The 18315-nt window shown below is 30.2% G+C and overlaps 2 protein-coding genes across 2 annotated transcripts in view; both read left to right on the top strand.

The window, feature by feature from the left end:
- The window catches only part of LOC113367568 (DC-STAMP domain-containing protein 2-like), a 68354-nt gene that overhangs the window by 27628 nt on the left and 22411 nt on the right, over positions 1-18315 (top strand). The window contains exons 7-10 of the mRNA XM_026609165.1: positions 7029-7274; positions 9550-9789; positions 16038-16228; positions 17946-18108. Coding sequence (XP_026464950.1) covers positions 7029-7274; positions 9550-9789; positions 16038-16228; positions 17946-18108 — 840 coding nt within the window. The remainder of the gene's footprint in view (positions 1-7028; positions 7275-9549; positions 9790-16037; positions 16229-17945; positions 18109-18315) is intronic.
- LOC113366451 lies at positions 3214-5485 on the top strand. The gene is made up of 2 exons (XM_026608051.1): positions 3214-3920; positions 4913-5485. Exons 1-2 carry the CDS (start codon positions 3795-3797, stop codon positions 5426-5428), a joined length of 642 nt encoding a protein of 213 aa, XP_026463836.1. The 5' UTR covers positions 3214-3794; the 3' UTR covers positions 5429-5485.

Raw genomic sequence — 18315 nt, 5'->3', positions numbered from 1 at the left:
GTAAAAATGAAGGTGTGTGTGTTTTTTCCATCGACGTTTTCAAGCACACGGATCAACCGATTTGAATGGTTCAAAAATTATTCGATTCCTATTGATAGGGAGATGTGCTGATTAGTTTTTCGCAAAGGCAGGTCAAGTCGTTACGGAGATATAGATCGAGAAATGCAGAAAATAGAAATTCTGTTTTGGAGAAAACCTAGCATCCAATTTGGATGATCCAATTTGTAAAGATGGGGTGAAGTGTTGATTAGATCTTGGCTAAGGCAGGTCTAACCGTTTCGAGAACACAGAGATAATATGCAAAAATATTGAGTTTTTTATGAGAACTAAGCATCCGATTTGAATGATTCAACAAACGTTCTGCTTGTGTTGCCGAAAGTAATGCAGCTTTTGGGAATTTTTTTTTTTTTTTAATTTTCAAAAAAAAAAATTATTAAATATTATTTTCCAAATATTTTATTATGATTTGGTAAGTTCCAGCAATTTGTCTTATGGCAACAATGCCATATACCTCTAGATCTTACGGTAGCTTGGTAGTGAAGTAAGAGTATAAAGACAAATCTCTCATGCAATCACTTTTCATTGTCGACTACCTCCTATATTTTTTTAACATATGTAGCATCCAAACCAACTTTCTAAAATTTGTAATCCAAAGTCAATTATCTATTTCCAAATAAATTTAACCTTTGTATTTACGACATATTCTTCTTCCCATAGATCGTGATGGCTAATTACCATCCCCAAAGGGCACGTCAGCGAGCAGTGTGGCTCTACAACCACATTATACGATCTAGGGGAAATTTCCTAACCTTCACCAGACGTCAACTAAGGACCCGTTTTAGTAAAGGTACCCGTACTTTGCATATGCTAGATGGATGAATTATATTCGACTAGATCGGAACTTGAAAGTTTCTAGTTTAAGAACTTTTAGGTGACGAGTTTGTTTGGCTGAATAGATAATGCGCTTTTGATGAAATGGTAAATGGTTGGGGAAATCGAAGTTTAAAATTTGGAAAAGATGGTATAATTTGGCTAAATGAAAACACTTCATTCATATCGTTGCTATAGTATGTTTATTAAATTTTTTACGAGTGAGCGAAATGTTAGTTCATACGAATAATTGAAATTACTAATAAACTTATCGAAAACTTACATACATATTCCCACATCAAAAGTTGCACGGTTAGACTAAATATATTAATTATTTAATATTTTTAATATTAAATATATTCTAGATACATCATAATGTCTGCATCAATATGTCATCGATGATACCTCTAATTAGAACAGTTTATACGATTGAGTCTGCAATTTAATTGATTTCTAAACTTGAGTTTCACGTTTTCGCTTCCCTTTTCATTAAAAGGCAAAGGAGTATATAAATGGAGGATAGTTAGTTTCCCGCTGAAAACTTATCCAGTTACCATAAGACCGTCAGGTTACTACTAACTATCGAAGCAATTCCACTTTGAGTGGAAAATCGAGAAATGCGTTTCCATTTTGTTATATAGAGTTAGTTTAACCGCTTTTACAACTCAGGAGACGTGGTTGAATGGAATGGCTTCATACAATTTGAAGCACCAATAGATGATAAAAATAATGATCAATTATAATTGCACGGATATGGAGAAGTTAATTTAAAAAGTAATCGTGATTTTACTAGAGATGGTTCAAATATGGAAATGCTGTCATAATTTTGAATAGAACACTTTACTTTATTGTTCTTCTAGAAAACAGACGAGTAGTGATATGCGTATCGTTAAATGGTATTAAAACGTATTAAATTAATTTTAAGTTAAAATAACAAATATTCTGTTTCAGTTTGTTGTACTTAATATGGACATTTTCGAATTTACTTGCTCCCAAGGACTCAAATGGTTCCAAATTGATAAAAGATAATTCTTTGAAAGTTTTAGATCTTAATATTGTCTTTTAGATAGAGAGCGCAATTCAATTAAAGATTTGTATGGAAATAGCATGAAAAAGTTTTCAAAAATTTTTTAATAAAAAATGACACGAATTTTCAGTTTTAATTCATTTTTTTTAATTTTCATATTTTTTTCCATGCTATTTTCATACAAAGTTTGATTGAATTTCGCACTATCTAAAAGTTAATATTAAGAGCTTTCAGAGAATTGTTTTTTTATCAATTTGGAACCATTTGAACCCTTGGGAGTAAGGAAATTCAAAAACGTCCATATTAGTGACCACCCTAATATGCACATACTAGATTATATTATAAATTCAATAAATTTTGACAAGTATAAATATAAGAAAAGTTAAGTGTTCCATGCGTTGCTAAATTATTAAATAAACTGATAATGATGCAAAAATATGCAAAACGATTTTAATATAAGTGATAAATGTAAGTTTTAGAGAAGTACCTTAATGCCAAAACTTCAATATAATGTTGTTTAGTGATGTAATATTATCATAATGCATATCAAGTAATCTGAATACTATTAATCTCAGAACAAATTATATCATTATATCAATCAATTATATAATTTTATGTAAATCAATTCAGCTCATTTTTTCAACGAATTTTGTACTGTGGGATTAGTTAGATATAATACTAATAATATTAGTAATAAATTGTTACCATTTCCGGAAACAAGAGAGATTTCAATAAAAATTACGTACGTACGTGTTTCACAAATGGTTTACTATTTGTAGAATGTAGAACACGTAAAAATATTTAGTGCAAATAGAGGAAATATTTTTTTTATTCTATTACACATTTTTTGTAATGACATTTGTGTCCATATAATAATGTTGGAGATTTTCACTCTGTGAAAATAAATACCACCAGGAAACATGTTTCTGATCTATAATTTCGTGTAAAAATGCTTATCACGATAAATATTAAGTTATTGTGTTTGTATAAGCTAGGACACTTGAACAAGACATGAATTACGTTTTATTTCACATGTAATTTCAAAAATTAAATGACAATGCAAGAAATATGACAAGTTTGTTAACGAATTTCGTAAAATATGATAAGACAATATAGTAACAGATAATAGCTACCCATACACTAGCGTTCTTTCCTCTAGGAAAACCGTTATTCCTGACGGAAAGGGGATTCCCGAAGGAAAGATTTGTGTGTTAGTGAAGCGTGACATGACGCTCCAGCATTACTAATTTCTTTCGGGGATGTCTCGACGTTCCTGCCCAAGACATAGTTAGTGGGCACGTAGTTTTCGCGCAGGTTATGTAGTCGCGTTGTTCTTTCTTGTTGCGTGGTTGGACACGGGTTGTTCTTGTGCAATAATAATATTATTGTTTTTTTGTGAATAATAAATAATATTAATATTAATATGGAGGAAGAATTGAGATTGACTCAAGTAACCGAACTGAACGATGATGATTGTGAAGAGAAAAGTGAAAAAGGTGACATAAGAAATGTCCCAAAAGGGATTTTGAAAGAATTTATTGAGACTTATAGAGCTCATCCAGCTTTGTGGCAGATACAGAATAAAGAACTATACCAAAACCGTAATTTAAAAAATAAAGGCTACTTGGAATTGCTAAAGATTTGGAGAAAGTACGATTCACATGCTGACCACAAAACAGTAAAACAAAAAATTCAATCAATTAGAGGATCCTTCCGCAAAGAATTTAAAAAGGCAAGTATACACTTGTTAATACTCGTAGTTATACATAGATAGCTGTCCCAAAAGGGTGCAAAATAGTAAATAGTTTAATATTATTTAAAGGTCGAAAAGTCAAAGCGATCAGGCAGAGGTGTTGACGAACATTATAAATCACATTTGTGGTATTTCAAGTTATTGATGTTTTTAGTAGATCATGAACTACCAACCAGTAGTTGTGACAACATCAATGAGTCAACAAATAGCCCATTTCAAGAACCTGTGGAGGAAATAGACGAGCCCAACGAAGGCAATGAAACCAACGAAGTATGTTCATTACAATCATTTTATCATTCATTTTTATTACAAAATTAGATAGGTAATTGAAAAATCTTATTATAAATTTCTACTCATAAACCAATATATTTCTTGATTATGCTTTCCCTTTTGCCACCATTGCATGTTGCCAAGGAACACTACCATCACCGTTGAAGTAATGGAGGTATCTATCGCGGCTGCGTTTTGCCTCCAAAGTCATATTACGAGTTAAATTCTGCAGTCCATAAAAGTCACCAGTATCAGTTCGCCAATCCCCATCTTTGCGTAGTTCATGAGAGCTTTTATCTTCCGAGTCCACACTTTCTGACTGAAATATGATGCACTGTTGCGCCGCAAAAAATTATGCAGAGCACAAATTGCCATTATAACTAATGTTGTGTTTTCCGGTTTCAAGGCAATTGCGGTATGAAGCACTCTGAATCGAGAAGCAACAAGTCCAAAAACATTCTCAACAACATTTCTAGCCCTGGATAATCGGTAATTAAAAATTCGTTTTTCATAGGTCAATTCCACTTGACTAAATGGCTTCAAAATATGTGAATGCAAGGCAAACGCCTCATCTCCCACAAAAACGAAGTTGAGATGCTCGATGTTATCTACTGTTTGTGGTATATTTAACTGATCGTTGATAAGTTTGTCATAAAACTTAGTGTATTCCAAAATACCACCATCTGAATTTCTTCCATTTTTTCCGACATCAGCATAAACAAACTCGTAATTTGCATTTACTAATGCCATCAACACAATGCTATAAAAATTTTTATAATTATAGTAAAGTGCTCCTGTGTTTGGCGGACATGCGATTCTAATATGTTTGCCATCCATTGCTCCGCCACAGTTAGGAAATTGCCAACGGGTATCAAAATCTTCCGCAATCTTCTTCCATTCTGCTGTAGTAGTAGGAAACTAAAAATAAAGTTATATGTGTTAAAAAAGTAAAAACTTATCTTCGAAGTATGTAACATATAAATATTTTTTAGGGAATAGCACATAATGTAGAGTCAGTGGTTAATACTAATATTAACACCAACAACAAGAGATATAGGAATGCAGACGGTCATAGCCCTGCACAAAACAAAAAAATCTGTGAAGACAGGGAGCGGAAATTATTTCTTGCAAAGTGTACTGAGGCACTAAACTCCAAACCAACAGAAAATGATGCCCTGGGTCAATACATAAGTGCAAAATTGGAAAAAGTCGTAAACCCAGAACAAAAGATGTATGCTGAAGCATTGCTAACTAAAGTACTTAATAAGGCAATAATGGGTCAATTGAATGAATTCGTAGATGTAACCTACAGTAATGTAGGACTTTATCCTTCTAATAATTTTTCTCATGTGTCGCCAGGGTCCTCGGCCCATTCCTCATTAGCGTCTAATTCCTTTCCGTCTCCTTCCCTATCAAACAATTATTCCACAGCGGAATCTACTCCTGCTGAAAATGTTAGCCCTATGGAAGGTTTGCGAGCTTATTTTTCCTCAGCAGGTCGTGAATAACAATTATATAATTTTTTTACGTTTTCTTGTTATAATTAGGATGAGTTTTTTAGTTTATTTGTATTTGTTAAAATAAAGAGAGGACTTTTTGCACAAGGTATTGTACTTACTTTCATATATTCCTTTTGCAGAACTTTATAGATGACTCTACATGTTTCGGGAATTATGCGACCTAATGATTGCGGAGAAATGCCACTACTGAATTTTAAACATTCGTAGCTTCTTCCAGTAGCTAAGAATCTTAACGTTACAATAAGTCGCTCTTCTGCTGGTATACTATCTCTCATTTGAGTATTTTGTTTTTGTATATATGGGCCAACTAATTTCAACAACTTGTCAAACACGTCTGCACTCATCCTTAGGTAATTTTTAAAATCGTCGGGTTCATTTCTTTTTAGTTCTTTCAAAAGCTTCATATCGCCGTATTTCGCTCGTTGCAGTAACCATGTTTTGGACCAGGCACGTCTTTTCTTTTTTCTTTGTTGCTTAAAAACGAAGCCTTCACTTACTAACCCAGCACATGTGATAGCAATAATTCTTCGTCTTCTTTCCATAAATAATAATAATGCAAAATAGAAAATTATTTAATATTTTTTTATATAACCGCACTAGTACTCAGCACTATACACTCTGTAAATTTATCGTTTCACAATTAGCAAAATCCTTTTGTCAAAAGTAAAGTGATCGATCGTCAGGATAGATGTGTCTAAAAATGATAAATTTACACACTAACCAACATGCTTTCCGTACAGATCCACTTTTAGGAAGAAAGATTGCAGAAAATATATTTTACGTTAGTGTGCTGTAACAGGATTATTTTCCTCATGAATGTGAGATGACAAGTCTAACAGGAAAATACGACAAGAAAGATGGTAGGAAACAGTTTGTGTTAGTGGGTGATCAACAGATTTTTTTCCCTTTGGTAATCTGACAGGAAAAACCGTCAACGGAAAGAACTGCATGAAAGAACGCTAGTGTATGGGTAGCTAATATTGTTGGTTTTGGCTAATATGCTTTAACAAAACTTGGTATTAATTTAATTTGAGGTATCTAATTAGGTTAAAACTACAAAATTTCAATCGGATGTCCCAGGCTCGATACCTCCCACGAACAACCTAATGCCAAGCAGTAATGGCATCGGGTTTTACTTTTCAAGCAAACATATCCTTTCGTGAAATTGATGCAATATCTCAATTAATCTTGGGTTTTCTTTGAATAAAAAATCACGAGTCGGGGAGAAAACGGTATAGTAAGATATCACGTGTATTTAATTATTAACTAATTTTTTAAAAAAAATCCAAACACTTTCAAAAAAATTTAAAAAAAATACATTTTTTGTCATAACTAAAAATATACGTCATGTTTGATAGGGGAGGGGGGCGGGGTAATTTCTAATATCACCACGTATCACCAAGAAAGAGGAAGGTGGGACCAAAAATACCCCTTAGTAGATAGTAAAAAATGTAATTAATGATTGTCTACTAATGTTTCTTAATAGTAAGAAGTGTTTGATACAGCTTATAGAACATGTAATGGTATTATTCTGCACTAATGCAAAATATTATATATTATGTTATGTATTTATTTACTTTTTTCTCAGGTAAATCAGGGGTGGATAAAGTAACATTCGTGGAAATGGTGCGAGCTAAATTGATCAACATTCCTGTGATTCGTTTTTTTCTCGATGATAAAAAACAAGTATCCTGCCTGGTGTGTGCATCCGTTGAGCGCAAAGGCGAGACTTTCATACGATGCGCGACTCCCGCCTGCATCGGAGTTTTCTGCGAAAGTTGTTTCGGGGACTTGCACAATAAATGCACTATTTGCCTGGATCCTATCTCTTACGGTAATTTGATAAAAAATACTAATTGAAATATCTATTTACTATTATTACTACTGTGGGATACAGAGACCCTTCTATAATACGGTAGTTATGTTCCAAAAAGTACCCTATGCTACTTATTTCGATGTAAGATATATAATAATCAGTACTAGAAAGTGCAATACCAATAACAAATTCAATGCCGGTATTTCTGTATTTTCTCTTTTAAAACTGATAATACCGGTAAAATACGGGTATGTACTGTATGTATGTATGTACGTATATTTATACATGTATAAATACTTGTATAAATATAAAAAAATATATATACAAGGATAATTATTACAACTACACAATAAAGAAAACAATAAGTTTATTTTCTTTAAAAATAATTTAACAAAATTATATCCAATTGAATTAACTCATCATCAGTATGGACTTTATTGAGTACTTCTCACCAAAATCAATCATATGCGTGAGAAAGATCGAAAACTCAGGTATAACAAATTCAGAAAGAATTAATATGTAGCATTCCTGGTAAAGGTACAATATCAGCTTGGATTTTTCTACCCAAAAAAATTGCTTCAGTAATGTTGCATCTAATTGTTATAATTTTGTACCATATTTTAACTGGCTTCAAGTAATTTTAATATCTAAATTTTATTTTTCTCACTAATAATTTAATATACATTATTACTTAAGTTCATATTTGAAGTGAATCAATTTGTCAAATCCTGTTCACATGTGCTCTATTCAACCTACGATCAACAAAATTATTGCAGTAAATGGAAAGAAAAAAGGCGTGTGTCCTGTGATTTTTTTACCTTTCACCACCCCCCCCCCCCCCGCATTAATTGTATTATAACTTTTAATTCTGATTTTATCAGAACTTGTAGTATACTATTTTAGAGATAATTAAATGACCAATAACTTTCTCTATCATTAATTTTACTATAACTATTCTTATCATACCACATTTTCATAATGAATTGTATTGTCTGTATCCAATGTGTTAAATCAGCACAATTTTCAGTATTTTAAAGACTTTAAAACAATATTTTTTCTATACTAATTAAACATCTTATAGATTATCAAGATAAATAATAACATACTATAATTGTTTAGTATTTTTATTTAAATAAATTTAATGATCTTATATTATTTTCAAACTGCGATACGTTTTACGAAAATAATATTTTATAATTGTAATAAAAAGCAAAAATATTTAGTAATCAGGATTAATACGTACGAAGTTAGGAAAAATACAGATTTCACAGTAGTAATCTTTATTATGTTGATTGTGAATATTATGATATAAAATATTTTGGCGCAGCTGTCACTTTGAAAAATTGTTACATTTTTACATAAGTTTAAATTAGCATCATTATTTATTCATCCGATTTTGTTTACTTAGGCAAGATATTAAAAAGCCTATTTTTGGAAAGCAATAAATATTCACTGTAATGACGAGTTGAGATAATGTTTCGACTTTAGAGATATATCTGTTTATGCGATTATGGAATTTAACGATACATTTGTTTTGAGAAATTTGAACTCGAGTGTAATATGATATTTTTAAGGTAAATACCGGTTTTAATACCGCCGAAAAATTTGGCCGTATTCCGATATTTCGGTATACCAGTGAAACATTTGCTATTACCCAGACATATTTTTATACAAATATTATTCAATTAATATTATAGCACATTTATCGTGTCGCTTATATTCTTCTTTAAGTAGTAATATTCTAAAATTCATAAGCAAGAAATATTTACCATATCTCAATTCCCTTTATATAACTTTGAACAAAAGTTTTGGACTACGTTACGGCGAGTTTGTACAACTTTTGTACAAAGTTTTGTACGGAAGTTGCAAAACTATATGTTGCATCTAAATTTAAAGCTACGTTTAATAACTACGAGTTCTATATAAATTTAGATGAAAGTTATTTATATCTAGATTATATATAATGCTGCTTTATATAATTCTGTAGAATTCAGTAGTTGTGGAGATATTGGTATGGTAATTTCTTAGCTAATATTTGTTTAGTACAAATCTTCCGGTCAAAACGTTCTAGTGATAGTGAACTTATCTCAATCAAAGCTTTTACTAATAATGGTTCAATTTGGCTTTTAGGTCTTATATATGAATTTGCTTTTCATACATTTCATATATTTAACCCTTTCCGCTCCAATGTCGAGGTTCACTTGAAAAGTGCCAAAAAAGAAGGCAGGCTTTGGATGGAAAGGGTTTTTATGACTCTTGATTGCTAATTTAACTCTAATCATCATTTACCTAGGTGATTTAAGCGATATCAGTGATGTGATAGATTCTTCAGATGATCCTGCTTATGCTGAGAAAAAAAAGAGACGAAAAGCCAGACGAAAACACTATCCTTATTCGTCTTCGTCCAGCAGCGACCTGGACTATAGTTATCAAACCAGGAAGAAAAAAAAGGCATCTCGTGCAGAATTACAAGTTATGTACACGAAGTCAAGATCACGTGATATAGAGAAGCAACAGTTGATGGATGATGTCAGTATGCAAGTTTTCAATATTGAATCACGGACCTCTGACGAGACTGATAGCGATTTTTCGGTATAATCATATACTAATTAATTGTATAGTGGAAATAAGGTAAGCTTTGTATCTTTTATATAAAAAGGATTGGTATTTCGTTGCATGTGCTGAATATAGTGGAGAATAAAAAAAAATGAATTAATTTTTTATAATTATTAATATGGTTAATAATATAGTAGGAGATTGAATGATACCTACATGATTGATTAATAAAAAGGTGATTTTAAGTCTATAAAATATTATCAGATTTGTTGCATTAAGATTGTGATTACATTGGCCATGAATAAATATGCGATTATGACTTTATTAAAGTGTCCAGATTATTTTTTTATATTTGAGAATTTCGTGACTTCATTGTCATATTGAGCAATTCTTAAAAAAGTCAAAAAGTAAAATTCTCAGAGTTAAAAAGTACCCTAGAATTTAGAGATAATTTTTTTTTCTTTCATTATATATAATTATTGTTTATAATTTTTATCTGAATAAGCATGTGTGTGTATAAGCATATTATGTATTTACGTGTATATTTGCAAAATTTTAGTATATAAATTGTTTGTAATAATATTTACTGTGATCTCTTACACCAGATATATTGTCTGATTGAGATACAGTTATATATATAACAGATTTTCTTATACACTTATATTTTTAATATATAAAAAAATTAAATATGAAAATTTGTAGATCACAAGCTCTGATATGAAAAATAGCAACAATTAGTTTCCTAACGAAACTTAATGTTAAAAGACAATGAGGTTCACTGAACTTATTATAAATAGAAGCATGTTATTATAGTATATCACACTTAATTCCTAGGTTAAAAGATTATTAAGTAAAAATTTAAATTAATCATGATCAATATTCAGTTGGTTTAAACAATATTTTAAACTAATGGTCATCTATCAGAAAAAAACATACCTTTCACTAAAGCACTAATATTAATATTTTTTTTATCATTCTCGGATAAAATAGGTAAATGGTGGTGGCTATGATAAATTTTTTTTAGGGGTCTATACATGTATGAGTTGATAGTGACAAACTGTCAAAAAGCTATGTACTTGTTGTGCGATAAAGCATTTTACGCCTGAAACCTAACCTCCAAAACGTACAAACGTCAAAAAACAATTTTATCATAAATGCATCTTTCGGATGTTTTCTTGGTAACACATATATGAAATTAGGTATTAAGTGTAAAACGTAGCAAATACATAGCTTTTTGACAGTTTGTAGCTACAAAATCATACGAATACAGACCTGTAACATAGCATTACTATGACATTCCTATTTTATCCAAGAATTGGTCTCTAAACTTCTCACATAATATTGATCAAGAAGGAGTAAAATTTGTCAAAAAAAGCTCGCCATTAAAGTATACTATAATGTATAATGTAAATTCTATCCTTTGTACTCATATTTATTTAAATTTATGTTATTATTTATTATTATTACTAGATGTTAGATTATTTAACAGTTATAATAAATATTGTAATTTAAAAAAAAAATAAAGTATACACGTAAAAAAAAAAACGCATTATAATATGTATTTAATAAGAATCTACTCTAGATGAAAGTAACCAATAGAATATTGGATCAAAATTTTCCAAATACGTTCCTGAATGTACGACTGGATGCACAAATAAAACTTCTTACAGGATATTGAATAAAGAAGCGCAAAGTTTTACAAAGAAATATCTCGCCGTTGAAGCATACACGTGAATAACATTATCATTCGAAATTTTATAAAATATGACTCTGCAGAAATATATTTGCTTCAGTACTTGGTGTATGTATGAGTAAATCATTGTCATGAAACATTCTTTGGAAACTCGAGTAAAATATGGAATGTCAACCCTTTGACGAAGGTATTCCGACTATGATATCGGCGTTCTAGAAGCAACAGCAATATACAGTTTGAAAACTATAAAATTGGTATTGCGGGAAATTTAAACTACACTTTGTATAGTTTTCAAATGTTTTCAATTGTTTGGAATTGCATATTTATTGTTTACCGCATTTGGAATATGAATACTTTCAAGATGTGTGTAATGAAAAATTATTTTAAAAGTGTAACTTCTTAGAAGATATTGAATGTTGTATTTGTTTTATGAATAAAGTTTAATGCAACAAATAAATGTAATATCTTTTCAAATTTATATATATATATATATATATTATCTAAAAGCTCGCATATTTCTGCATTAGTTATTTGTTGTACATGTTTTCATGAACCATGTAACAAATAAAAGTGCATCAAACTGTATTCTAAGTACATTGTTCTTCTGAATTATATATTTTATAATTATTATTATCATTTAATTTTAAGTTATTCTTACTTTCCATTTTTATCTATATTGAACTGCTGTGTAATCCTATTTTTTCTGACTATAGTAATTTGATCAAGACGAATAAAATTGAGACTTTGAAATTAAGTAAGTAATTTTGTATAATTTATACTAAATACAACTTGGTAAAATCATAATTTATTCAACAGTATCAATAATAATTTAGTTTTAAAAAATTAGAATCAAAATTAAATGGGTGAGTAATTGTTAGAACACTACGATATATTTTTTGAATCTAGTAATGGTATGGTATTTAATATTTTCATACGATATTAATAAACTTTATAATTAAAATTATCCATTTATTACTAAATAGGCGTTTAAGGTAAAAGCGTAAAAATTAAGGGCTTCATGTGTATTTAATTGCGCGTTATATACAAAAGTTAAATAAATTGATCCAAAAATTCATAAAAAATGTTAAGAGGGAACAACTCATAATTAAAATAAATTATTGATTAACAAAAATCTAGGTTCTTCCATAAGCTCAATATAATCATCAAAATTCAGAATTTAATACTTCTCCCATTTACCAGGTCAAAGTAGTTTGAAATACAATTTAATTATTTGAATGACTATTGCACAATATAAATTTGCGGTAGGAAGGTGAAAATTCAAGATAGTATATAATTTTTAGGTGCCGTGTAGATCAAATTGAAATAGGATTTAAGCTTTTCCATAAGCTCCAACAAATCTTAATCTGTGCTTAGTATAAAATAATAATTTCAGTTTCACTAACTGAAATTTTGATAAAAAACGATTTCGTTACTAAACTGACTATTGCAACATATGGAATTTTGGTATAAATATGTACCAATATGTAATTTTTAACTAGGCATTCCACAAATTAGAATAAAAATTTTAATAGAATGAAAACTGGTCAAGAAAATAAAAAATAGGCTTATCTACCCTTTAGTAAACATACATACAAAAAATCGTATGTGATTTTTGACCATGCATGATAAACAGACTAAAACAACTTTATTTTGTTCTAAAATATATAGAAAATAGACAGATAAATCAACACAAATTAAGGGTTGATCAACCTTTGACATAAATAAATATTCTTTCTGAGGAACAACTTCTTCAAAAACTTTCAAAAAATATGGACGGTAATTAAAATGGAGTGGCAATGAGAATGGTATAAAAATCAAGTACTACTAAAGATTTAAATAAAATAAATGTGTAAAATTACATTGATAAAAGTTGGCAACATTACTGTTATAGATTAGGATAAATCTATATCGATTATTATTTTTTTATGATTGAATATTTTGTATATGAAAAGGGGTCTCATTCAATATATATATGTAAACATAATCCAGTCAAAGCTCAATAATTATGTCAAAATTTTTATCAGCATCGTAAAGGCTTATTGGGTAAGCATTTGAAAAAAAAACAGGTTGTAATTCAATAAATATCTGTAAAGAAAATAAAAAATATCTGTAAATACTATAATAAAGGTTTCACAAGTACGTCCTTGTGACTATTTAGAACTTTTATTCCTATGTTATATCAATCTTTTCCAGTTCTCTAACTCCAACTAGCAACTCAATAGCCTTGAACATTTGATATTTAATTCTATCGCATGAATATGTAACAGATCTGATTTTTCGAAGGTCTGTACACCGAAAATGTTGAAGACTACGAGCTTGTCGTGCCAAGAAAAGTTGACTACGACGGATCATTCGTCTCCCACTACATACCTCACTATTACAACTTAGACGAGACCAGAAAAAAGCGAGAGATTACCCAGGACTCCTTCATACATTACAAGTTTCCTATTGAAGGTTAGCTATTAAAAATAACTAAAAGTAGGAAAAACACATCGCGTGTTCGATTGTGAATAGACTTGTTTTGTTGGAAAATATTTACTCTGTATCATACAATCGATAAGTTTTGCGAGGCCGAAGTTGAGAACCGAAATGACATTGTTGTTTGATTGCATCTCGAATCGCAAATTGCAAACTATGTAGTTCGAATGAAATGAAACTTTACTATTGAGTGTTAAGATTGGCAGTATTTCAACTTTGAATGCAAATTTAGATGCAACTATTTGAACATGATAGACGCTTGTATGAAAATCAATTTTGTTGTAGAATAATATTTTTGTGAACTTTTTAAGAGTTCTCATCCTATATATTTTAAATTATAGAACATATTTTTCAGTGAATATAAAATAAAATATAATATTTAAACATATGTGCCTAATGGCAAAAACATTTGAAAAATATATTACTAATTATATATATCAGATATATATAGACAATGTGTAGAATCTTGGTAAAAATATTTCAAAGAGTCTTTTCTCCATTATATCTTCAATCAGTCTACAAACAACACATATATTACACACTATCTATTTGTGATTTTTTTAAATTAGTATTTTGTGAAAAGTGTTTGATTACAAGTTTAATGTTTATATTAATTAATGTTGTGCATTTCCATATCTAATTGTAGGTACTAATTTACTCTTTTTATTTTTTTTGACTCCAATTTAATTGTTTTAGTTTTTAATTTATTTTTCAATTCATTTCATTCAATTGTTTTAGTTTTGAATGAAGGCTAGAATTATAGCCAAAACGTATGGATGTAATATACATTTTTGAAAAAATAGTCGAATTTTCAATAAAAAATGACACTTTTAATTCATTTGTCGCTAAGTTGTACCTAAAAAATTTTTTTTTTAATTTTAAAAATTTTTCCATGCTCTTTCCATACGAAGTTTGATTGAATTGTGTATTATCTTAAAGTTAATATTAAGAGCTGAAACTGTCAGAATTGTTTTTTATCAATTTGGAAACATTTGAGCCCTTGGTGGCAAGGACATTCGAAAATGTCCATTATATATATATATATATATATATATATATATATATATTAGGGTATATATATGTTCTCAAAGTTTTGCAGTATTAAAAATTAGCAAAAAAAAAATCCTAACTTTTTGACGATTGCTCGGCAGGTAGGGCAGATAGGGCAGATAGTGGATCCAAAATGGAAATTAATTGCATATAGCGAGAAATAACGTCATATAAGAATTATTTTTATACTCATAAGCTTTTCTAGTTAAATTCGCTGAAAACTCGAAAATTAGCCTGATCAAATACACTAAAAATTTTAGCGAAAAAATCTTGGAATCTCGGATTTCGATTAAACTCATAGTATTTATTCATAATGAAGTAAGTAAAATGCGAGAAATAACGTCTGTTAATAATTATTGTAATACTACCCTCTTTGAGAAGATACCATGGTGCACCTAGGCCAAACGTGCTCTCAAACTGAAACTAAGCTAGTTTCAGGTCAGAGTGAAATCTCGAATATCTCGAAAACTACCGTATTAACCAATTTAAATTTATTGTCACAATCTTGGTAAAGTATGATAACAATGTGTGCCAAGTTTCATTAAATTTGTGTAATCCCCTTTTGAAAAGATACCATGGTGCGTCTAGGCCAAACGTGCTCTCAACCTGAAACTAGGCTAGTTTCAGGTCAGAGTGCAATCTTGCATATCTTGAAAACTGCTATGTGAAACATTTTAAAAATTGTCAAAATCTTGGTGAAGTATGATAACAATGTGTGCCAAGTTTTATTAAATTCGCATGATCTCTTTTTGAGAAAATACCATAGTGCACCTAAGCCAAACATTGTTATTATACTTTACCGAGTCTGTGACAAAAATTATAGCGAAGAAGAGTTTTTATCCAATATATTCCAAATATATGAACATATTAATCAGTTAATATTTTCACTTTGGCCGAGTTTTGCATAACTTATCCCAAAGTTAATTACATCACACGACTAACAACAAAGAAACAAAAGTAATTTTCTATTTCGTCTAAAACAAAATCTCCCATCTTTGTGCTAGGAGAGGAACATCATTTGGAGCTGTGGCCAAATCACGATTTCATCGGCCCAGGCCTAGTGATCGAAAAGCGACCGACTCATAAAGTTCAAGACTTTATTATCGAGAAACCCAATGTTGATCAGTGTCACTTTCGAGGCACAATCAGGGGGATGCCCGATACTAAAGTCGCTATATCCACGTGTAATGGACTGGTAAGTATACATTGACACATTATTAGGGTATGATGTAATAAAGATTGGTCTAACGAATCGGACACATATTGAAAAATGCATTAGGTGTGATTGTGGATTATACTGCGTTCATTGTTTTTTGAAAGTACGAGTAAATAAATAAAAACTTAAAATAACACGATAAATGATAACGCTTTCCGCCTATATTTAGTTCGCATGTTTGTCTCTCGTTTCATCATTTTTGAATCATCATTCAATGCAACAACTTTTGCCTAAATCATGTACTAAAATGTTTTTTTTTTCTAAGAAGGGCCTCTCCCAAATTTAAATATTTTGATTTTACAGTTCAATAAAAGTCTAATTCCTGAAATCGTGCGGCAATTGTGTTATTGTTTTCGACTGTGATCCTAGACAGGTTATTCACGGTTACGGTTACATAGTTTAAATCAACAAAATTTGTAAAAATTTACTACAATGGTCATAACTTAATTAAAGCTCTGAATTGCACTTAAAAGCTCATAGTGTTCAAACACGTGAGATATTTTTCTTCAAATTTTTTAATGATGGATTGATCATAAAATCAAATCAGGCATAAACATAAGTTAGAAAATAATACCAAAATTGGTTTTATTAAACGACTTTTATTGTCAGAAATAATTATGTAACCATTTAAACAAAGAAATATGATGCAATCATTTAAACAAAGCTTATTATAATAAAAGCGAGTGGTGTATGGCACCGTGCCTTAAGGCAAATTGCTGAAACTTCGCGTACCAAAAATTAGATTTTTAAAAAAACAAATATGTTTTAAACTTTGAAAAAATTAGATTTTTGAGAAATCTTAATTTTTTGAAAAACATTACTTTTTTGGAGAAAAAACTTTTGGAAAAAAATGCTTTTATTAGTTTGAATTAATTTTGAAATTTAGAACTTTTTTTAAAGCAATCGCAATGCTTTGGCTGTATAGAGAAGGAATATCGAAACGCGTAAGCGCCTCGTCGCCGTCAAAGAGACAAACGATGTTACAAAACCCATAGAAATGTAAACCAAATTAATACACATTATTAAAATCTTCATAAAATATCTGATAATATGATGTGCATATGTCCAATGATCATTTTTGACCTCAAAATGGCGTTTTTTTTACATTTTTTACTAGATCTCCAAAACCGCTAAACCTGCCTTTCCAAAAATTTATTCAGTTCTTCATCTTGTCAATACAAGTAAAATGTTATTTGAATTATTGAAATCGGATGCTCCGTTCTCTTAAAAACTAATCTTTGAGTCTTGCACTAACCACCACGTCTCCATTTTAATAGGAATCGAATGGTTTTTGACACTACAGATCATGCTAATGTAGGGCGATGACTTAATTCAATAATGCAAACTTGTTCGAACAAACATACTTCATCTTTCTACCTTTGGATCCTATCTCAAGATCAGTATAGTTCAGCTGTTATAAAAACTGTCACTACCGTGCCCTGGCACAACCGCACCCAGTGTTATCTTACTAACAAATAATTTCTCAAAGTCAGCTCACATTGTTGTGTTCATTAAACGTCCGACAAAATCAAATACTTCCCCGCAATAACTAATTAAATCACAATCAATGTTTATTCGCCAACGGTCTATTTATACAAACATCCACCGCATGTCATTCAGTGACATTGATCTATTGATTTATTAGCAAAAAAAAATCGATATGTAAAATATTCATTGGCTTTTCCGATTTCTGCAGTCTGGCTTTATAAAAACACCGTATGACGAGTATGTTATCGAGCCTGTGAAAGGTCACGCGCCGAGAGAGAGTAAGGGCCATCCGCATATCCTCTACAAAAGATTGTCTGCAAGCAACGGATCTGTCGAGGCACATGTCTACAGAACTAATTGTGGAACCACGGGTAAAATATTATTTTTACTAATATTTATTACTGCCAAAGCCTGATATCAGGCAGCTTTGATGTCAATTTTCTACTTTGAGTAATAGATCACAATATAATTTCAAGTGGAAATCGCCCTTCGTGGGCATAGCTGCATCATTCAATCATATGATAACTATTAGACGTAAGAGCTAATATAGGAGAATGGTAAACCGATGGGTTTGCCTT

This window comes from Ctenocephalides felis, unplaced genomic scaffold, assembly GCF_003426905.1.
Source record: "Ctenocephalides felis isolate EL2017-DRISC unplaced genomic scaffold, ASM342690v1 CF-g0.4_SCAFFOLD_01170, whole genome shotgun sequence".
NCBI classification, from domain to species: Eukaryota; Metazoa; Arthropoda; class Insecta; order Siphonaptera; family Pulicidae; genus Ctenocephalides; species Ctenocephalides felis.
The sequence above is the reverse complement of the archived record's forward strand: the minus strand, read 5'-3'. Positions and strand labels throughout refer to the sequence as shown.

Bases quoted from the DNA above. Each gene is read 5' to 3' on its own strand.
- LOC113366451 (XM_026608051.1), top strand. From the start codon at position 3,795: ATGTTTTTAGTAGATCATGAACTACCAACCAGTAGTTGTGACAACATC. The intron at 3,921-4,912 runs GTATGTTCATTA...AATATTTTTTAG, and splicing joins AAGGCAATGAAACCAACGAA to GGAATAGCACATAATGTAGA.